Source organism: Alosa sapidissima, chromosome 5 (assembly GCF_018492685.1).
Source record: "Alosa sapidissima isolate fAloSap1 chromosome 5, fAloSap1.pri, whole genome shotgun sequence".
In the NCBI taxonomy this organism is placed as follows: Eukaryota; Metazoa; Chordata; class Actinopteri; order Clupeiformes; family Clupeidae; genus Alosa; species Alosa sapidissima.
The window spans coordinates 8,337,784-8,355,958 of record NC_055961.1 but is presented as its reverse complement, the minus strand read 5'-3'; the positions used below and the strand labels follow the sequence as shown (position 1 = coordinate 8,355,958).

Sequence of the window (18,175 nt, the reverse complement as noted above, 5' to 3'; positions counted from 1 at the left end):
GTTGGTGAAAGTTGTATTACCCTTGCTTGAATTGTAAATTTAAAAAGCTCAAGATAGCTACAAATATAGGAAATTTTAACATAAAAAAATCTCACTAATTGTTCTTACCAATTGTTTAATCAGTTGCATTACTGAATTTCATGAGTGTTTGAATGTATATCAAGGTGTTGGAAATGTGGGCAGAAATGGTGAGTGAATCAAGATCTCTCCATGAAATCTTGGGGGCCTGCTGAGTTGCTGTGACAAGTGGACCACTTTCAGTTGGACTGTGGCACATGTGTGAATTAGCTGAGCTCCAGGGCATGTATATGCAAATGATGTAAATTGTGCTGATAAAAGACAGGGCAGCACAGGCCTTTTTAAGAATGGTGTCTTTTAGTTTGTGGGCGGAGAGGATACTAAAGATAAGAACAACTATCTAATTTCTTTCATGTGAATGATTCCGACAGGTAAACAAATTAGCCTGTCCTTTCAAAAGACTTGCCATGAGATATTGTATTGTATTTTAAAATTGAACTTGTAAACATAGTTTTGTAGTTGAGAAAACTATGGTCCAGTTGAGAAAACTATTATTACAGTGTATATTCAGAGGACTCAATCTTCAATTTTGTGTTTGTATTATAGGACAAACATAGTTATTAAATACAATCCATCATAAATATACACAAAATAAATATTGTAAAAGTGGAATATTCCCTAGTAGTTTGGTATGATTCTCTCCACACCCTACTTACTCAGAGGTAACAAATGAGGTGTGACACTACTCACAGACAACCAATCAGAGTGGACAGAGGCGTCGCTAAAGTTGTATAAATTACTCAGGTACAACAGGTGGCAGTTTAGGATGCAACAGACAGACCCTCCACAGCTAGACACAGAGTCAGCACAACCAACTTAACCAGAGGTGACAGACAAAAGCATCTTTTGCGAACTCGGGACTTGTTTTGTAAGAATGACATCGTATGTGCAACAGGGACTCTCTCCGACTCAGGTAGGAGCCCAGTTCCAGAGCATGGGTACTCAGGAGCCGCAGGAGTTCAGCCTGTACAATGACAGCTTCTACAGTCCGCCACCTCTTTCAAGCCCGCAGCAGACCTTACCACCCACCTACGACCTTGGAGACTATGCCAGCTCAACCCCGAACCCCTACCTGTGGTTCAACAGCTCAGGGATGAACGGCATGCCTTACCTAGGTGGGGCCCCAAGGACAGCGGGCGATCCATTTGCAGGCCAGCACTATGGCATGCCAAGGCCATACCTGGGCACAGGTGCCACTGGAGGAGACCTGAGCTGGTTTTCTTTGCCCTCTCAGGAGGATCTCATGAAGCTTGTTAGGCCACCATACTCCTACTCTGCCCTCATTGCCATGGCCATACATGGGGCCCCAAACCGCCGGCTGACTCTCAGCCAAATATACCAGTATGTGGCTGACAACTTCCCCTTCTACAATAAGAGCAAAGCTGGTTGGCAGAACTCTATACGACACAACCTATCACTCAACGACTGCTTTAAGAAGGTGCCCCGCGATGATGATGACCCTGGTAATTAATCAAGATTTTATTCTCTAATTCATACATTATACTATAGTTTCACCAATTAAATTTATTCACATATTCTGCATTTTATGTTGTATTTCTATATTATCCTACTTGTCCAAGCCGTTAAATGGTTGACCTAATATGTGTCCTGTTTTTAACTTTTCTCTATAGGCAAAGGTAACTACTGGACCTTAGATCCAAACTGTGAAAAGATGTTTGACAATGGCAACTTCAGGAGGAAGAGGAAGAGAAAATCGGACTCCCTGATGAGCGAAGGGGAGAATTGCAGCCCTGCCGGTCCGACCTCTGCTGAGTCCAGCCCCAAAGGCCACCTGGCTGAGGCGCACAGCCCCTCCGATGGGGGCTCCACGCAGGACTCGGTGGGCCCCTCCCCCTGCCTGAAGAGCTTCCTGACCCAGATGACGGAGGTGTCATCGAGTGCAGGTACGCTAGTCGGGGACACAGTGCTCCGCCCCTTGCCCTTGGGTTTGCCTCTCGAAGGCTCTCAGAGGGCCTTGTCGAGCGAGGGCTTCGGCCCGTACTCCCCCAATGCCACGGTTCCGCAGTGGGAGGCCCAGATCCCTCCGCCTACTGCACTCTCCTCATCGCCGTCACACTTCTCAGGCGTCTACACCGACTCCCTGCTCAACCATTTTGGCAGCAACTCCTATCCAGGCCTGGAGCCGACCGGACTGGTGTACCCACGGGAAGGGACAGAGGTCTGAGACAGGCATGCGCTGAAAAGTTTTACGGACAAACTCGAAACACAGGCAGACATGTCACGGGACAAGGCCCTCAGGGCGTTAGCCTGCAGGACACGTGAAAAGTGCAGCTCATGAGCAGACTGATAGTGGCTACCTGACTCAGCAGGCAAGCAACCCCCCCCTTCTCTCCACTCAACTGCTGTGCAAATGCTTACTCTATCTGGTCTTAGCGTTGGCTGCTGACATGATGTAATTCCAGCCAAAAAAAAAAGACTGCCCGTTTACTGTTTGTTTGATGAGCACATCTGAGATTACCACCAAAAACTGCCAGTGCTGGTGTAGTTAAATATTATGATGAACAATTACATGCATTATGAGAAAAATAAAAACTGTGCTAAATTATATTCTATAATGTTGTTTGTCAGTCAGTGCAGTAGTTAATAGATTTTGTGTTTGTGTTTTGTATTTTCTTTGTAATATATATCTATGAGCCTATATCTATGCACTGTATTTATATAGAGCTGACTGTATTTCAACAACTTGTCATCAACATTGTATAATAAAAGCGTGTTAAGACATCCAATCATGTTTCACAGTTTGATGTGAGTTCAAGTTGAAATGGCAAAGTGGCCCAAATGACAAAAAACAACACACTGAAACACACATATGCAGACCTAAGGATACCAAAGATAATGTATCCAATATCATACACATCACATAGAATTGAAACCACTGAGGGTTTGTGAATTCAAATTTCTGCTATCTTTCATCAATACTGTCACTGATCCGCACTAACCAAGATGGCTTGCAAAAGACAAGCAGAGGAACCGTTAAACTAGAGGTCGGGAGAGAGAGAAAACACACAAAGAAAAAGGACTGGTTTGACAATCGGAAAATCAAAATTGAACTGACTTGTTCCTCAAGATCTTATGCGGTTCATTGCAGTGCCACCAACAAAACACTATTTTGTTCACATTTGTTTCAATTCTGTGTTCACATGTCATTAACTCTGTCCATTAAGGTTTTAGGTTAACAAATTAATCAAAGATATTCCAAACATTGATTAGGGAGTGTCAGTCTTCAGGTGTGGTTGGGTGTGGTGTGTGCATACTAGATGGCCTCTTGAAGCAAATCCTTTGGACATGGTATGCAATTCACCTGCCACATGTCTGCCTTACAGGAGTGATTCCCCTAATTAGAATTCAAATGAGTCACTATCTGTCCTAAACAATGCAATAATGGTGGAATGTAATCCTCACTGGCTCCTTAGTTGCCATACTGTTTATACAGTAAATTAATTTAGGTGTAACAGGATCAATACACATATTTATTTTGGTTGACATACAGTACCACAGATTGTAAAGGACCATAAACTTCATAGAGGTAGAAACAGCCTCAACATTTCATTATTTCATGGTATTTATTAATACTTCATGAATGCTGAAATAAGGAATATCAATGTGCATATATTAAAGTCTTGAGATCTGCATTGTTTTCTAATGAACTTCCATTATGTTCACCTCCATACAGCAGAGCCGCATAGTCTGATGCCAATGCTGAAAAACGAGTCTCACATACAGATATCACTAAGGTAGATTCTGAAATGCTGAGGTCAACATTCTCTAGCCAGATGCTTAATAGCGTGGGAATGAAAGTGTCTCCTGCTTCCCTCTGACTTGGCAGTACTGGGAGCTGAGAGAACAAAGATGTAAGATTATTCCCATATCTAACTGTGGAGAAGATGGATCTCTGAGCAGAGGCAGAGAGAAGCCGCCAGGCCGTAAAGTGAAAAGGGGGAAGTGTTCAGATCTTAGATCTTTCTCTGAGATCGCCACACTGACACAGTGAATAAGAGGCTGAGCAACCACTTTGTCCTGCAGGCCTCAGCGAGTTCTGTCACCTTCCTCAAACCAAATTACCCTTTTCAAATTAGCCTCCAACATAACTGTCAGAGGACAGATAGCAAGTCAGCCTTTTCCATGGGATACAGTTTTTCAATCGTTGGGTATTTCCATAATTCCAAGCGGTAAAGCTGAGAAATATGAAAATGGGATACTGATAGTGCAAGTCATATTTGAGGAACAGACACAGTGGAGCAAAGAATAGTTAAAAATAACTGATCAATGTAGCATAAATGCTGTAATAGCATAGGGCAGAGGACATGTATAGAAATACATTCAAAATCTAAGTGACAAATTCAGAACTAATTAGGCAACTTCCTGCTTATGCATTTGTTGTTTTATTGTTTTATTACTTAGACTGCACTAAAGCAGCAGTTCATTTAAAGAAAATATTCACAAACACACAAAGGAGAGAATTGCTTATTTCACTGTTATTAACTGATTGTAAATACAAATAAGACAATATTTAAAATAAAAAATAAGATCAACATTTATTTAGAGAAAAAAGTATTACTATTGATTTGATAAGACAATGGTCAAATAATTGAAATACACATATGGACCAAATATAGACATGTCATTCAATACATCTAGATAGTATAAGCGAAGACAAGTTAATTATATTAATTATTGCACTATGTGAGCCAATAGAGTCTAAGCAATCCATAAATTACTCAGGCAAATGAGTGCTGATGAAAATAAGTGTCTTATAAGACAGACAGGAATGTGGTTGTAAGGTGTGCGTCTCCTTGGCAGAAGAAATGCAAATTAAAGCTGCTGTTACTCAAGCTGCTTTCAATGTAATCAGCCATGAGTGAATAATTTATCATTTATGATAGAGATTTTTACTTAAGATTATGTAGCCTACAGTATGTGTAAATAATAGTCCACCCAAACACTGTTTTGGTTGGATCTCAAGAGTTGAACCAAAAGCAAGTAATTTATGCAATTACTGTTAATAAGACAGGTTTTCCCATATCTGTCTACATTCCAGCAGAGCGACACATGCAAATGTACAACATGACCCAATACGCAAGATGATTCCAGTAGTGAGTCATTCCCAGTGCAATATTTGCACAGTTATATTCCACACTTTTTATCCAGACAAAATTTGCATTGGCCCCAGATTTGATTATGACTTGACATTTGTAATCCAACCCATTAGATGTTCCCACCATACCAAACACAAAAGGCTTAACTGAACACAGAACAGGTACAACAGTTGTTCCAAGACATTTCCATCTTCTTAAAGTTTTAATAATAGACAGAAATCTGCTAAAAATTACAAAACTGGTTAAGTTCTTTCTGAACTTTTAGTAGATGTAAATACTTGTAAAATATTTACTTGTAAAATATTTCCTGGTAACTACAGTAGGCCAACTAGGGTAATTATGGAGATCTTTCTGTTCTGTTCTTCAGCTCTGACACAGACACACTCTAAGACACATGGACCGAACAAACAGAGATCTGATGTCATCCCTTGCAGAGATTCAACAGTTTGTTCCACACCTGTGCTCAATCAAGCTTTAGGGCATCCTTAATCGACACGTCCATATCTGTGCTTCCAATCAAGGGCCCATGTTTACAAACAATACAGCCCCATTGAAGTGACATGTGTCAGTAAACACCAGGCACACTTATTCTGTCGTTGACGTGGTCCATCATGATCACACATCTGACTGCCCCAATGACAAACATCACAAAGAAGAAGAGACGAGGGCACCTCAGGGGGTGTGTGTGTGTGTGTGTGTGTGTGTGTGTGTGCGCGTGTGTTGGTACAATGGCAGGGCGAGGTCATTGAGGTGATTGTGTGAGAGGCACATGTCAGTGTTATCTGCAAATCCATGATTAAGGTGATTATCAGCCCACTGTTGTCATGTGTAAATGCAAGAGCATTCCTCATTACTGTCTGTAGCAGCCCTTGGATCCAAAAAGAGTCTCGACTGATGCATAAGGTGTCTTTATTTAGTTCGCCAAACCAGCATACGTTCAACTTTTAATCCATCATCGTCACCGTGAAAACTGTATTGAAAACATACATACAAACATTTCACAAACACTTGCTTTCACGGCTACAAACATCATTACGTGAACAAACATTTAGAGCGACACATTAATTACACAGCAAAATAGACCATACATAAGTGCAAACATTTCCTGAATAACTATGAATGAAACGTACCTCGCTGCGCTCACCAAGGAATGCAAACAATATATGATAGTCCTTTCTTCCGTCATGAAACGGGAGTCAAATTATTTAAGTTCATGAATGAAACCAAATCTCAGATAAAATCCTGTAGGCCCAAACACAGCTGCGTAGCCTACCACTCACACCCGCCAGCTACAATTTAAAAGCTCATCTTCCCTGTGCAAACTACGGTGCCACCAAAGGGACAAATTTCAACATTACAGGTGCACAGAATTTCTGGTCAATCACATACAAATAACATTAAAGACACATACAAAATATAGAATTCATTTAGATTAAAGTTAAACATTTACAAAAATATTTTACCAATAATCCAACCCATACTTATTTCATTAAATCAACAGCATATATTAAAACTCCAAAGTGGTCCTTTACACTCCCACCAATCATGCTATGATTACACCACCAAATAAATCATACACGATTCTAAGATCTTCTAGACCACTTACTATCCCCCAAATTGAAAAATTGTGCAAATAAGCTAGGGATGTCCCGATCCGATATTTGGATTGGATCGGCCGCCGATATTAGCAAAAAATGCATATCAATATGGGATCGGCCTGCACGGGAAAATCCCGATCCAGTTTGTTTTCAAAACCGGTGTAGGTAATCCATTCTAGTTTTCAGCTTTTCCCCCCAAATCCGGTCTACGTTTTTCAGCACACCTAGCGACCTGTCCAGCATCCCACTTGTCTGTGCATGTCCCACTAAGAATTTAAAGTTATCGAGCAAACATTTCATGTCACAGTTGAATTAATATAGCCTAATGTTAACCGCGACAGTCCGCGAGACCCTCTTACTATTAAGGCTCTTATGCATGTTGCTGCTGACAGCTTTGCCTGAAGAACGAACGTTATCTCTGCGATTTAAGATTGTTTGTGTAATGTATAGGCACAGCACGCACTTTAATTTCCCTATTTTTACCATCGGCTAGCCTAACAAATGCATTTAATTTCAAAAGACAACCTGGTCAATCGCTAACAACTAAGTGCACCTAGGCCTACAACTCTACACATCCAAAAGGGTAGAAGCTTCCAGTAGGCCATCATAACTTTTTTTACCGTTTAGTCTGTGCATTGGCGCAGCCTACGACGATGTGAATTAGTGACAGCTGTTGTCGCGGTAAACTTAAGCTCCTGTCTCTAAATAGTGTATTGCTATGTTGCTTGATTTTCTGTAATAAATGCAGCCTGTAGCCTAGGTTACTTCAGCAAACCCAGACCAGTTGTGGCATCAGTTTCGCTTTTAAAATGAAAAAAGCGAAAGAGTCTTTTTAGCGCAGTCTCACTTATCATTGATGAGCACAGGAGCAGGCTGACACCTGAGCATGTTGAAATGATCACCTTTGTGAAGAAGAATCTCCCCATCATGCTCAGACTGCAGCCAGGGCAAACAGTAGAAATTGAAGGGAGTATGGAGATGGAGCAGTAAAGTGTGGAGGAGATAGCAATACTGTAGAAGGCGTGAGTTATTTGGGTTGTTATAGCCAATTCAGTGTGTGTGTGGTAATTTGACTATTTTCTATTCCGGTTTTGTGTGTGTTGCTTTTATATATAATTTTATATTGTTTACAATATTGTTTACACTGATGGCTTTTTTAAGCCTTGGTTTACACTCTTGAGCAATTTCTTGCACAGCACATTATCCCATTTACGGGCTTTTCCCAAATCACGTAAGTAACGTCGACGCAGAGGTATAGTAGCAGAAAGTAGCATCCATCAGGCAAGTGTTATTTAAATAAACTCCTGGTGTATTTACAAACTTTTCAATGCCTCATTTTGAGTAAAGAACATAGTTGTACTACTGTAGAAGTTTCGTACCATTCAGGGCATTATTAGTGGAGTAATTTACGAGATAAAAGTTGGTACCATTACGACTGCAGAAACTTATTTGTTTCTGACGGCACTACTTGACCAGGGTTCGACCAAGGGAAAACAGGTTCTGGGAGGGTGTTTGGCTCGGGGTCATGGTGCAAAGGACCCTAGGGTGAAATTACTCCGAACCATCGCTTTAAGAGACTAGTGTCTGGACGAAGGTGTCAAACTGAGGTTGTGACTGTCAAAGAGCGTGAGATTGCTGCCAAGTGGTGATAAAGCTTGTCCAACAGCAAGCATTCAGTCGAGAGATAAAAGGCACTTGAAGCAGGGGAAAGTCTTCCATGTTCTAGTCCCCTTTTTAGTCTTGATCCCATTCTTAAAGAGGACATACTTTGCGTTGGTGGAAGATTGAAACATTCATCGCTTAGTGAAGAATTTAGGCACCCGCGCATTCTACCCAAAGACGGTCATATCACCCAGCTTATATTGTCGCACTATCATTCTCAAGTATGCCATCAAGGTCGAAGTCAAACTCAAATGGAGCTTAGAGCAAATGGATTCTGGATCATCAGTGGCAGCAAGTTGGTTGCGAAACTGATACACAAATGTGTTCAGTGCAGGAAGCTGAGGCGTCCGGTAGAAGAACGGCGTATGGCTGAGCTTCCTAAAGAGCGTGTTGAAGCATCCGCCCCATTCACATACTGCGGAATAGACTGGTTTAAATCATTCGTCATTAAAAGGTGTAGGAAGGAGTACAAAAGGTACGGTTTGATCTTTACCTGTTTCTATTCCTGTGCTGTTCACATCGAAATGTTAGAAGATCTATCCACTGACTCCTTTATCAATGCCTTACGGTGTCTCATTAGCCTAAGGGGAGTAGTGCGCCAACTGTACAGTGACCAAGGCAGGAATTTCATAGGAGCTAAGAATGAATTGAGAGAAGCACTTAAACAGTGTGACAACCAGGCTTTGGAAAGGTTTCTGGCGGAGCATCAGTGCGAGTTTGTCTTCAATGCCCCGTCAGCAAGCCATGCTGGTGGGGTTTGGGAGCGCCAAATACGCACTGTTCGAAGTGTGTTGGATGCTACTTTGGCTCAAAGTTTAGGTAGGCTTGATGATTCCTCCCTTAGTACACTCTTTTACGAAGCCATGGCCATTGTTAACAGCCGCCCACTGACAGTACATGGAATAAATGATCCTGACTCTCTTGAACCTTTAACACGTAATCATCTAATCCTAATGAAGTAAAAGATTGCTCTTCCACCTCCTGGAAAGTTTGAGAAAGAGGATGTATACTGTACAAAGCGATGGCGTCGAGTTCAGTATTTGATCGAGCAGTTCTGGAGTCGATAGAAGAGGGAGTACCTCCAGAACATTTCCACACGACAGAAGTGGCACGTGGCCCGCCGCAATCTCAAAATGATGTGGTCATTGTAAAGGAAGACATTCTCCCAAGAAATCTGTGGTGGTTGGGGCGAGTAGTGGAACCCTTTATGGATGGTGATGGCTTAGTGCAAAGAGTGAAATTACGAGTTGTTGAACAGAAATCAGGAAAACATCAGTTTCCATCTAAACCTTCTGTTAGAGAGAGAGACCCATTCAAAAGTTCTTGAAAGTGAATAGTCATAAAAGTATTTCACATGCATATATGTGCAGACAAACATAAACCATCATATTAACATAACTCTATGCTTATTTTAGGGATGTCCCGATCCAGCTTTTTGCACTTCCGATCCGATACCGATATTGTAGCTTTTAGCATCGGCCGATACCGATACCGGCCGATCCAAGCATGTATTAAAGATATTTACTTATTTTGTTGTTATACTCATGTTGGAAAGGGTTTTACTCTTAAGAACAACTAGCCATCTTAATTAGGTTAGTTTGAATAATCCACAATGGTTGGTAATGAGAAGCTGACCTGTTTATTCTTAACAGGGTTAAATAAACACAAAATAATAAATAGTCAATTAACCACACAAACTGAATTGGCATCAGTGCTCTGCTCTTGAACAACAATAGTTTAAACCAAGGCTTAAAAAGCCATCAGTGCAAACAATATTGTAAACAGTATAAAAAACGCAAAACACACAGAAAAGCTGAGTAGAAAATAAATAGTCAATTAACCACACAAACTGAATTGGCATCAGTGCTCTGCTCAAGAGTGTAAACCAAGGCTTAAAAAAGCCATCAGTGTAAACAATATTGTAAACAATATAAAATTATATATAAAAGCAACACACACAAAACCGGAGGGCAATTCCATGCAAAGGTCATCCTTACTATGGGAAAAAAAGTTGTGCAAACGCAAATAGAACTGCTGTTAAAATCTTCATTTAGGTCTATATTTTATTGTTTGTAACTGATCTGATTGAATTTGATGGAGAATGACACTCTTTTTACATCATAAATATGGTGTGCAACCATACAGAAACAACATTTTTCACATGGTAATATTATACATATTTAAAAAGTGGATAAATGGACCCAAGGTTCAAACAAATTGTGTCATTCGACAAATTCCAGATTGACAAAGGAATGGTAGAGCAATGTCTATGCTCAGCTTGCCTTTAAGAGCACAACTCCTTACATTTGTCAGCAGCAAGTCAGCAAGTTCCATGGCCATGTCACATCCATAACGTTTCATAGGAAAAGTTTATGCTACACATACAGTGTTGATGCGACAATGTCCATAGTGTCTGTGCAAAGCTGATTTATATCAATGTAAAGTGTTATGACCAAATTGTGCCCCTTTCTTACTTTTAAAACCTTTAATGGTGCGTTATGGATGTGACGTTATGGATGTTACATAATGTGAATTTACAAGACTGGGGACTTTATTATACCTCAAAGCCGATAAAACGTCTGTTCTGGTGGCATGTCAGTTTCAACGCATTTCAACTTAGTGTTTACAATTGACATTTCAAAGATTATTAGGATGATCAAAACCTCAGGGAGGCCTTGCCTAACCATTAGCAAAACAAACATAATATTAAAATACCTCCAGTGATTAGCCTAGCCATAGCCTATTTTCAAGTGGCCTAATAACGAAAATCTGAGCGATTATCTTCCTGTAACTGTCATACTGTTGTTGTACAGTAACTGGATTATCGTGTTAGCTGGTGAAGATGGCTGACTTTGCAGCTGGAGTTAACATAGCAACCTCCTTCTGTTGCAGATCTGTTCAGCCTGCCGTTCACGTCTGCTTAACACAGTTTAATTTTAAATGTGACACGATATGACCGCATAAGTGTCAGGTCCTCTGTAGCTAATACCCACAGAGTAACATGAGTAAGGGCAGCAATAAACTAGATGTACCACATAGCGGTACAAAATATGACCGCCTCTCAGTCCTGCATATTCTCTTCGCAAAAATAAATCACGCTTGTCAATTTGTCTCCATCTCCTACTCCTGCAACTCATGTGCATGTAAATGAGTGTGTGCTGTGAGTTTGCTTTTGTTTAAAAGAGTGTGTGTGCGTCTGTGTGTGTGCATGTGCGTATGCGTGCCTGTGTTTGTGTGTTTATGTGTGTGTGTGCGTGTGCGTGTTTGCATGCGCACATGCGTATGTGTGCCTGTGTGTGTGTGTTTATGTGTCTGCATTCATGTGTGTGTTTATGTGTCTGCATTCATGTGGGTGGGTGTTTGTGCATGTGTGTGTGTGTGTGTGTGTGTGCTTGCCTGTCTGTGTGTGTGTGTGTGTGCTTGCCTGTCTGTATGTGCGCGAGTGTGTGTGTGCGCATGTGCATGTGTGTGCATGTGTGTGTGTGCACGTGCGCGTGCATGTACTTTATGTGTGCAAATCACAAATGAGTGGGTATGGGTTAGGTTGATGCGGGCTCTTGAGACTAACATACCATAAATATTTTGTTATCTTGGGTGCAACGGTTGAGGTAGGGATAGTTATTTAGGGGAGTGGCCACCAAGTTTCATGTTCCCTGGTGTTTCAGTAACCCGGGAATCACTGGGCAAAATTGATGACGGAAAAATAAAAAAATAAAATGTCTTTTATATTTTAAATGACTTGTTGTCCTGATTCGTCCTGTGGATCTTAGTGGGCACTGAGGAAGCAATCATTTCATCGCTAGTTTTTCATGATTACCATTTCAATTGTTTCATATCAAAATTCACTACTTAAGTATGTGTTTTATGTAGTTTGTCGAGGACTGGTTCAGACATGTCACATCCATTACGTGAAACAGTCACATCCATAACGCCAGTTTTTCCTACATAATGCATTACGAAAATGACGCATAGTTTCAAAAACACACTTTTTGTGTTCATTCAAGTCTCCTTCATGCTACATATATCATAGTTTCGGCAGTTTCCTTCAAAATTCACAGAGTTTGTAGAAAACCTGTAATCTCTCACAAAAGTGTGTCCATTTCATGTCACATCCATAACGCTGATAAAATGCCTTGTATTCTTAGGATGAAATTGATTATATGAAATTTGAGGATTTCTCAGTATTCAGAGGACAGAGGTTACATTAAAAGTTATGCAAATGAATTCACTAATACTAATTTTGCCCCCACTCTAAGGCATTTTGTTTACCAATATGAGTCCAATTGTCACATCCATAACGCTGGAACTGCCCCGGAATAGAAAATAGTCAAATTACCACACACACACTGAATTGGCTATAACAACCCAAATAACCGTCACGCCTTCTACAGTATTGCCATCTCCTCCACACTTTACTGCTCCATCTCCATACTCCCTTCAATTTCTACGGTTTGCCCTGGCTGCAGTCTGAGCATGATGGGGAGATTCTTCTTCACAAAGGTGATCATTTCAACATGCTCAGGTGTCAGTCTGCTCCTGTGCTCATCAATGATAAGTGAGACTGCGCTAAAAAGCCTCTCACTGTTGCGTTTTAAAAGCGAAACTGATGCCACAACTAGTCTGGGTTTGCTGAAGTAACCTAGGCTACAGGCTGCATTTATTACAGAAAATCAAGCAACATAGCAATACACTATTTAGAGACAGGAGCTTAAGTTTACCGCGACAACAGCCGTCACTAATTCACATCGTCGTAGGCTGCGCCAATGTACAGACTAAACGGTAAAAAAAGTTATGATGGCCTACTGGAAGCTTCTACCCTTTTGGATGTGTAGAGTTGTAGACCTAGGTGCACTTAGTTGTTAGCGATTGACCAGGTTGCTTTTTGAAATCAAATGTGTTTATTAGGCTAGCCGATTGTAAAAATAGGGAAATTAAAGTGCGTGCTGTGCCTATACATTACACAAACAATCTTAAATCGCGGAGATAACATTTGTTAGACAGCAGCAACATGCATAAGAGCCTTAATAGTAAGAGGGTCTCGCAGACACTCGCGGTCACGGTTTACATTAGGCTATATTAATTCAACTGTGACATGAAATGTTTGCTCGATAACTTCTAACTAAATTCTTAGTGGGACATGCACAGACAAGTGGGATGCTGGACAGGTCGCTAGGTGTGCTGAAAAACACAGACCGGATTTGGGGGGAAAAGCTGAAAACTAGAATGGATTATGGTGCGCTGGAAAACACTGACCGGAGTTTTGAAAAAAAAAAAAAAAACTGGATCGGGAGTCCGGATCGGGATTTTCCTGTGCAGGCCGATCCCATATTGATATGCATTTTTTGCATATCCGATCCAAATATAGGATCGGGACATCCCTACTGCCATCTGATATTCCTCAGGCTCACGATCAAGGTCTCCATGCTCCCACCATAGAAACCTCAGGTAACTGCGATTGTCAGGTGTGACAAAGAACTGATGGAACATTCTTTCAATATCGCAGACGATGGCCACCTTTTCCTTTCTGAAACGACAGAACTCCTACCAAGGAATTAATCATATCGGAGCATATCAGCAAAGCATCGTTCAACGACATGCTACAAAATTTAGCTGAACAATCAAAGACAACTCTCAATTTGCCAGATTTCTTCGGGTGGTACACACCGTGGTGGGGTATGTACCAAACAACCTCTCCGACAGATACGTCTGGGGCTGGCTGTTGATTGGCCTTGAACTTCCTCTTTAAGTGCTGCAGGCGAATTATGGCCAGCTTCTTATTGTTAGGTAATGAGGGGGGCTTATGGCCTTTAAATGGGAGCGGCATCTCCAAGTGACCGTCCGCTTTCTGCTGGATGTTTTCCCTAAGAATCTGTATGAAGCGCACATCATCTTGAGACACATTTACCCTCAGAATTCCTCTCATTGAAGTCAGATTCCAGAACCTTCAAGATGTCTGCGGCTGATGAAACCGGCATCTCTCTCACTGCCACTCTATGTATGAATCTTTGACATCCCTGCCTATCCAAGTGGGGATTAGCTGCTCCTATTATACTCCATCCCAGCTCGGTCTTTTGTGCGAATGGTTTATTCTCACAACCAGTGATTACCTCAAGGGGGGCTAAAGCTGAAGGACAATCATAGCCAATCAACAGTCCCACTTCGCAGTCTTGAAGAGATGGCAAGTTATTTGCAAGATGTTTGAGGTGAGGCCACTGTGACGCTGTGGTTCTGGTTGGTATGCAAGACCTGTCAACAGGATGGTTTAGAAACTACATCTAGCTCTCTGACAAGGTCTTCCCAGACAAAAGATGAATCACTCTGTTTGTCAAGAAGAGCATAGGTAAGAATTTCCTTCTGGGGTTCTTTCATAGATGACAAGAAAAGCGGGACAATACTTGAGGTAGCAGAAGAATTCTGAGTTACTGCATGGGGCAAAACTTTGCGGACTTCCTGATTTGCTTGTCCTTCTGTGGAGCCAGAAGTGGAACTTCTCTTTGTTTCACCAGATCTCTTCTCTCTTCATGCAAACAAGTTGGATGGTGCCGGCTACACATTCCACAGACATGCCACGTTTTACAATCTTTAGTTATATGTCCCTTACGCAAACATCCAAAGCATAGATAATTTTGATGTATGAATGCCTTTTTATCTCCCATAGACTTGGCAGCAAAGACTGGGCACTTAGCAATGCCGTGCAGCTCATCCTTACAAACAGGGCATGGCAGCTTTGGCTTGAAAGGAGACAAACTTTCTGACTTAAATGCATGAGATTTTGTTCGGGCACTTGTACTGAGGGCCTTTGCCCTCTTGGGAAACCTTTTATCTACTGAGCTGGAGCTCAAGAAGGAAGAAGTGATGGGATTGGATTACAGGCTATGCGGGCTTCCTTCAGCACAAACTTCCTTCAGCACAAAGTGTTCAAAGATTGGATATTCTCCAGATGCATCAAGCTGCTCTACTACGATTCAGCTCCATTTGCGTACAATCCAGTCTGGCAATTTTTTCAAGAGCTTATGCTTTTCCTCACAATCATTTAAGATGGCCAATCCTTTGACATGGGGCATAGCTTCTACACAGCTCTTTAAAAAGTCAGCAAAATCTCTAAGTGCCAGAGAATCATTAGGACTAATCTTAGGCCATTTCATCAGCTTCTCGAAATGCTTCCTGCACAATGAATGGATTTCCGTACCGGTCCTTTAAAACGGCCCAAGCACCTTCATATGCATCCTCAGAGCTCCGGTAAAAGAATCCTTCCACAGCCTTCCGTGCCTCTCCTGAGAGGTAGCTTTTCAAGTAGAGCATTTTTTCGCAAGCAGAGATAGGTTTACTGTCAATTAGAGTTGTGAATGACATCCAGAAGACAACAAATTTCAAAGGATCACCTGCAAACATGGTTGGTTCAGGAACAGGCAGACGATTTAGACTTAATGAACTTGCAATTGCTTCAGCTAAGTTGGCTGTTACACTCTGAGATGGTGGTTGCGATTGGAACAGGGAGACTCCCGTATCTAGTTGTCTGTTTGAATACGTAGCCGGAGTGGTTCTGACAACAGAGGCTGTATTGTGTTCTCCCACCATGTTCTCCACATCACCCTCCAGTTTATTAGAAGTTCTAACTCGAGCTGCAGCCACTTTCACATCCATGCTCGCTTGCAACATTTTCAGCTTTGTTTTCTCCTCTTCTAACTTCGGCTCCACTTCTGCTTCATTTCTATCAGCATTTGTGACTCATGGAGTTTCCATTCACTTTCCAGCTTTGTAAGTTTGGCTTGTTGAGCTTGTATCTCTTCGATAGACTTTGCCTGTTCTAATTTGGCTGCAAAATCTGCTTCCGCATCTGCACGCTTGCTAGAATCCTTAGAGCTTGTGATTGACAGGTTATCTAATTTTATGGATCCTTCTGAAATAACACTTTCAGTGCTTGTCCCACCAAAGACAGATTTATATTCTTCACGACTTAAATCATTGGCACTCTTTCTTTTTCAGCTTCCTCTTTAAAGGTCTCTTGAACTAGACCTACATCAAACCGTTTACTCACAAGGTCACATATTTCTGTTGTCAGTGTGTTACAAGCATCCAATTTCTGCACAATCTCTGGTGTTCTAAGAGAATTGCGTTGAAGTGACTCATAATTTTGACTTACACGGTCGTATCCACTCTGAATGTGTTGGTTTATTTTATCAAGATCCTCCTTCAAACAGAATATCTTAAGCCTAGTTCTAGCTTCTCGTGCCATCTGCTTCCAAGATTCATAAGCTCTCAAAAATGCCTTTACGTGCCTTTTAGCTTCCTCTTCACGCATTTGTTTGCCTTTTTCTGTAAGCTTTCTTTCACGAGAGACCCCTTTCTTTCACCTGGGCCTCTAGATTTCTCTTCTGTTGAAGGTTCATCAGGGCTTAGATCTTTCTCATCAGTGGACTTTTCATTTTCTCCTGACACAGACATGTTCGCATCACTAATTGATGCATTTATAGATTAAAGTGATTCAGGGAGCTGTGATAAGATGTTGGTGTAACCTAACACTGCTCACTTTGAATATTCAAGACAGGCCTACCCAAAATGACAATTAAATACAGAAAACACTTTAAATATTCAAGACAACTTAATAAGAATTAGAGTGGCTCAAGTTAACTTCTGAGATACAGCTCTTTACCATACAATTTCATCACATTCCACAAATGTTAATTTTTTGATATCCTGATAAGGTACCAAGAGTCTCTCACCACATCTGTAGGCCTAGTCTCTGTTAAACGCTACCAATTTACGACCTTGCCTGGATGCGTGGAACAAACGATGGCAACCTCCGGAACGAAGACGACGTGCAGCAAAGCAGATGACTCAAGATGTAGCGTCGAATTTTCACTGCAGCAGCCCTTGGATCCAAAAGAGTCTCGACTGATGCATAAGGTGTTCTTTAATTAGTTCGCCAAAACAGCATACGTTCAACTTTTAATCCATCATCGTCACCTTAGCACCGTGAAAACTGTATTGAAAACATACATACAAACATTTCACACACACTTGCTTTCACGGCTACAAACATCATTACGTGAACAAACATTTAGAGCGACACATTAATTACACAGCCATTACAATAGACCATACATATGTGCAAACATTTCCTGAATAACTATGAATGAAACGTACCTCGCTGCGCTCACCAAGGAATGCAAACAATATATGATAGTTCTTTCTTCCGTCATGAAACGGGCGCCAATTTAAGTTTATGAATGAAACCAAATCTCAGATAAAATCCTGTAGGCCCAAACACAGCTGCGTAGCCTACCACTCACACCCGCCAGCTACAATTTAAAAGCTCATCTTCCCTTGTGCAAACTACTGTGCCACCAAAGGGACAAATTTCAACATTACTGGTGCACAGAATTTTCGGTCAATAGCCTACAAATAACATTAAAGGCACATACAAAATATAGAATTCATTTAGATTAAGTTCCAAACATTTACAAAAATATTTTACCAATAATCCAACCCATACTTATTTCATTAAATCAACATCATATATTAAAACTCCAAAGTGGTCCTTTACACTGTCATTATGATGAACATCAACAATTTCAGCTTTTAATAGAATTGACAGCATAGCGCAATGTTGATAACATTGTAAAATGACAATATTGTATTCATTTGAGTAAGGTAGGGAGAGCCGGCATGATAGAGGTAAAGGTAAAAAGCAGCCTTTATCTACACACAGCCTGCACT

The 18,175-nt window shown here is 41.2% G+C and overlaps 1 protein-coding gene and 1 long non-coding RNA gene across 2 annotated transcripts; one reads left to right on the top strand and one right to left on the bottom strand.

Annotated features, from left to right (window-relative positions):
• The first annotated feature begins 831 nt into the window (after positions 1 to 831).
• On the top strand, positions 832 to 2,825 carry foxi3a (forkhead box I3a). The gene is made up of 2 exons (XM_042094041.1): positions 832 to 1,541; positions 1,710 to 2,825. The coding sequence occupies exons 1-2, from the start codon at positions 953 to 955 to the stop codon at positions 2,261 to 2,263; spliced, it is 1,143 nt and encodes a 380-aa protein (XP_041949975.1). The 5' UTR covers positions 832 to 952; the 3' UTR covers positions 2,264 to 2,825.
• A 14,322-nt stretch (positions 2,826 to 17,147) lies between these two features.
• On the bottom strand, positions 17,148 to 17,769 carry LOC121710116. The gene is made up of 2 exons (XR_006032096.1): positions 17,603 to 17,769; positions 17,148 to 17,438 (listed from the first exon to the last, which is right to left on the bottom strand). It is a non-coding gene; the product is annotated as an uncharacterized LOC121710116 (long non-coding RNA).
• Positions 17,770 to 18,175: the final 406 nt, after the last annotated feature.

Excerpts from the sequence above, each read along its gene's own strand:
- foxi3a (XM_042094041.1), top strand. The coding sequence starts at position 953 with ATGACATCGTATGTGCAACAGGGACTCTCTCCGACTCAGGTAGGAGCC. Across the intron at positions 1,542-1,709 it reads CCGCGATGATGATGACCCTG|GCAAAGGTAACTACTGGACC; the intron begins GTAATTAATCAA and ends TTTTCTCTATAG.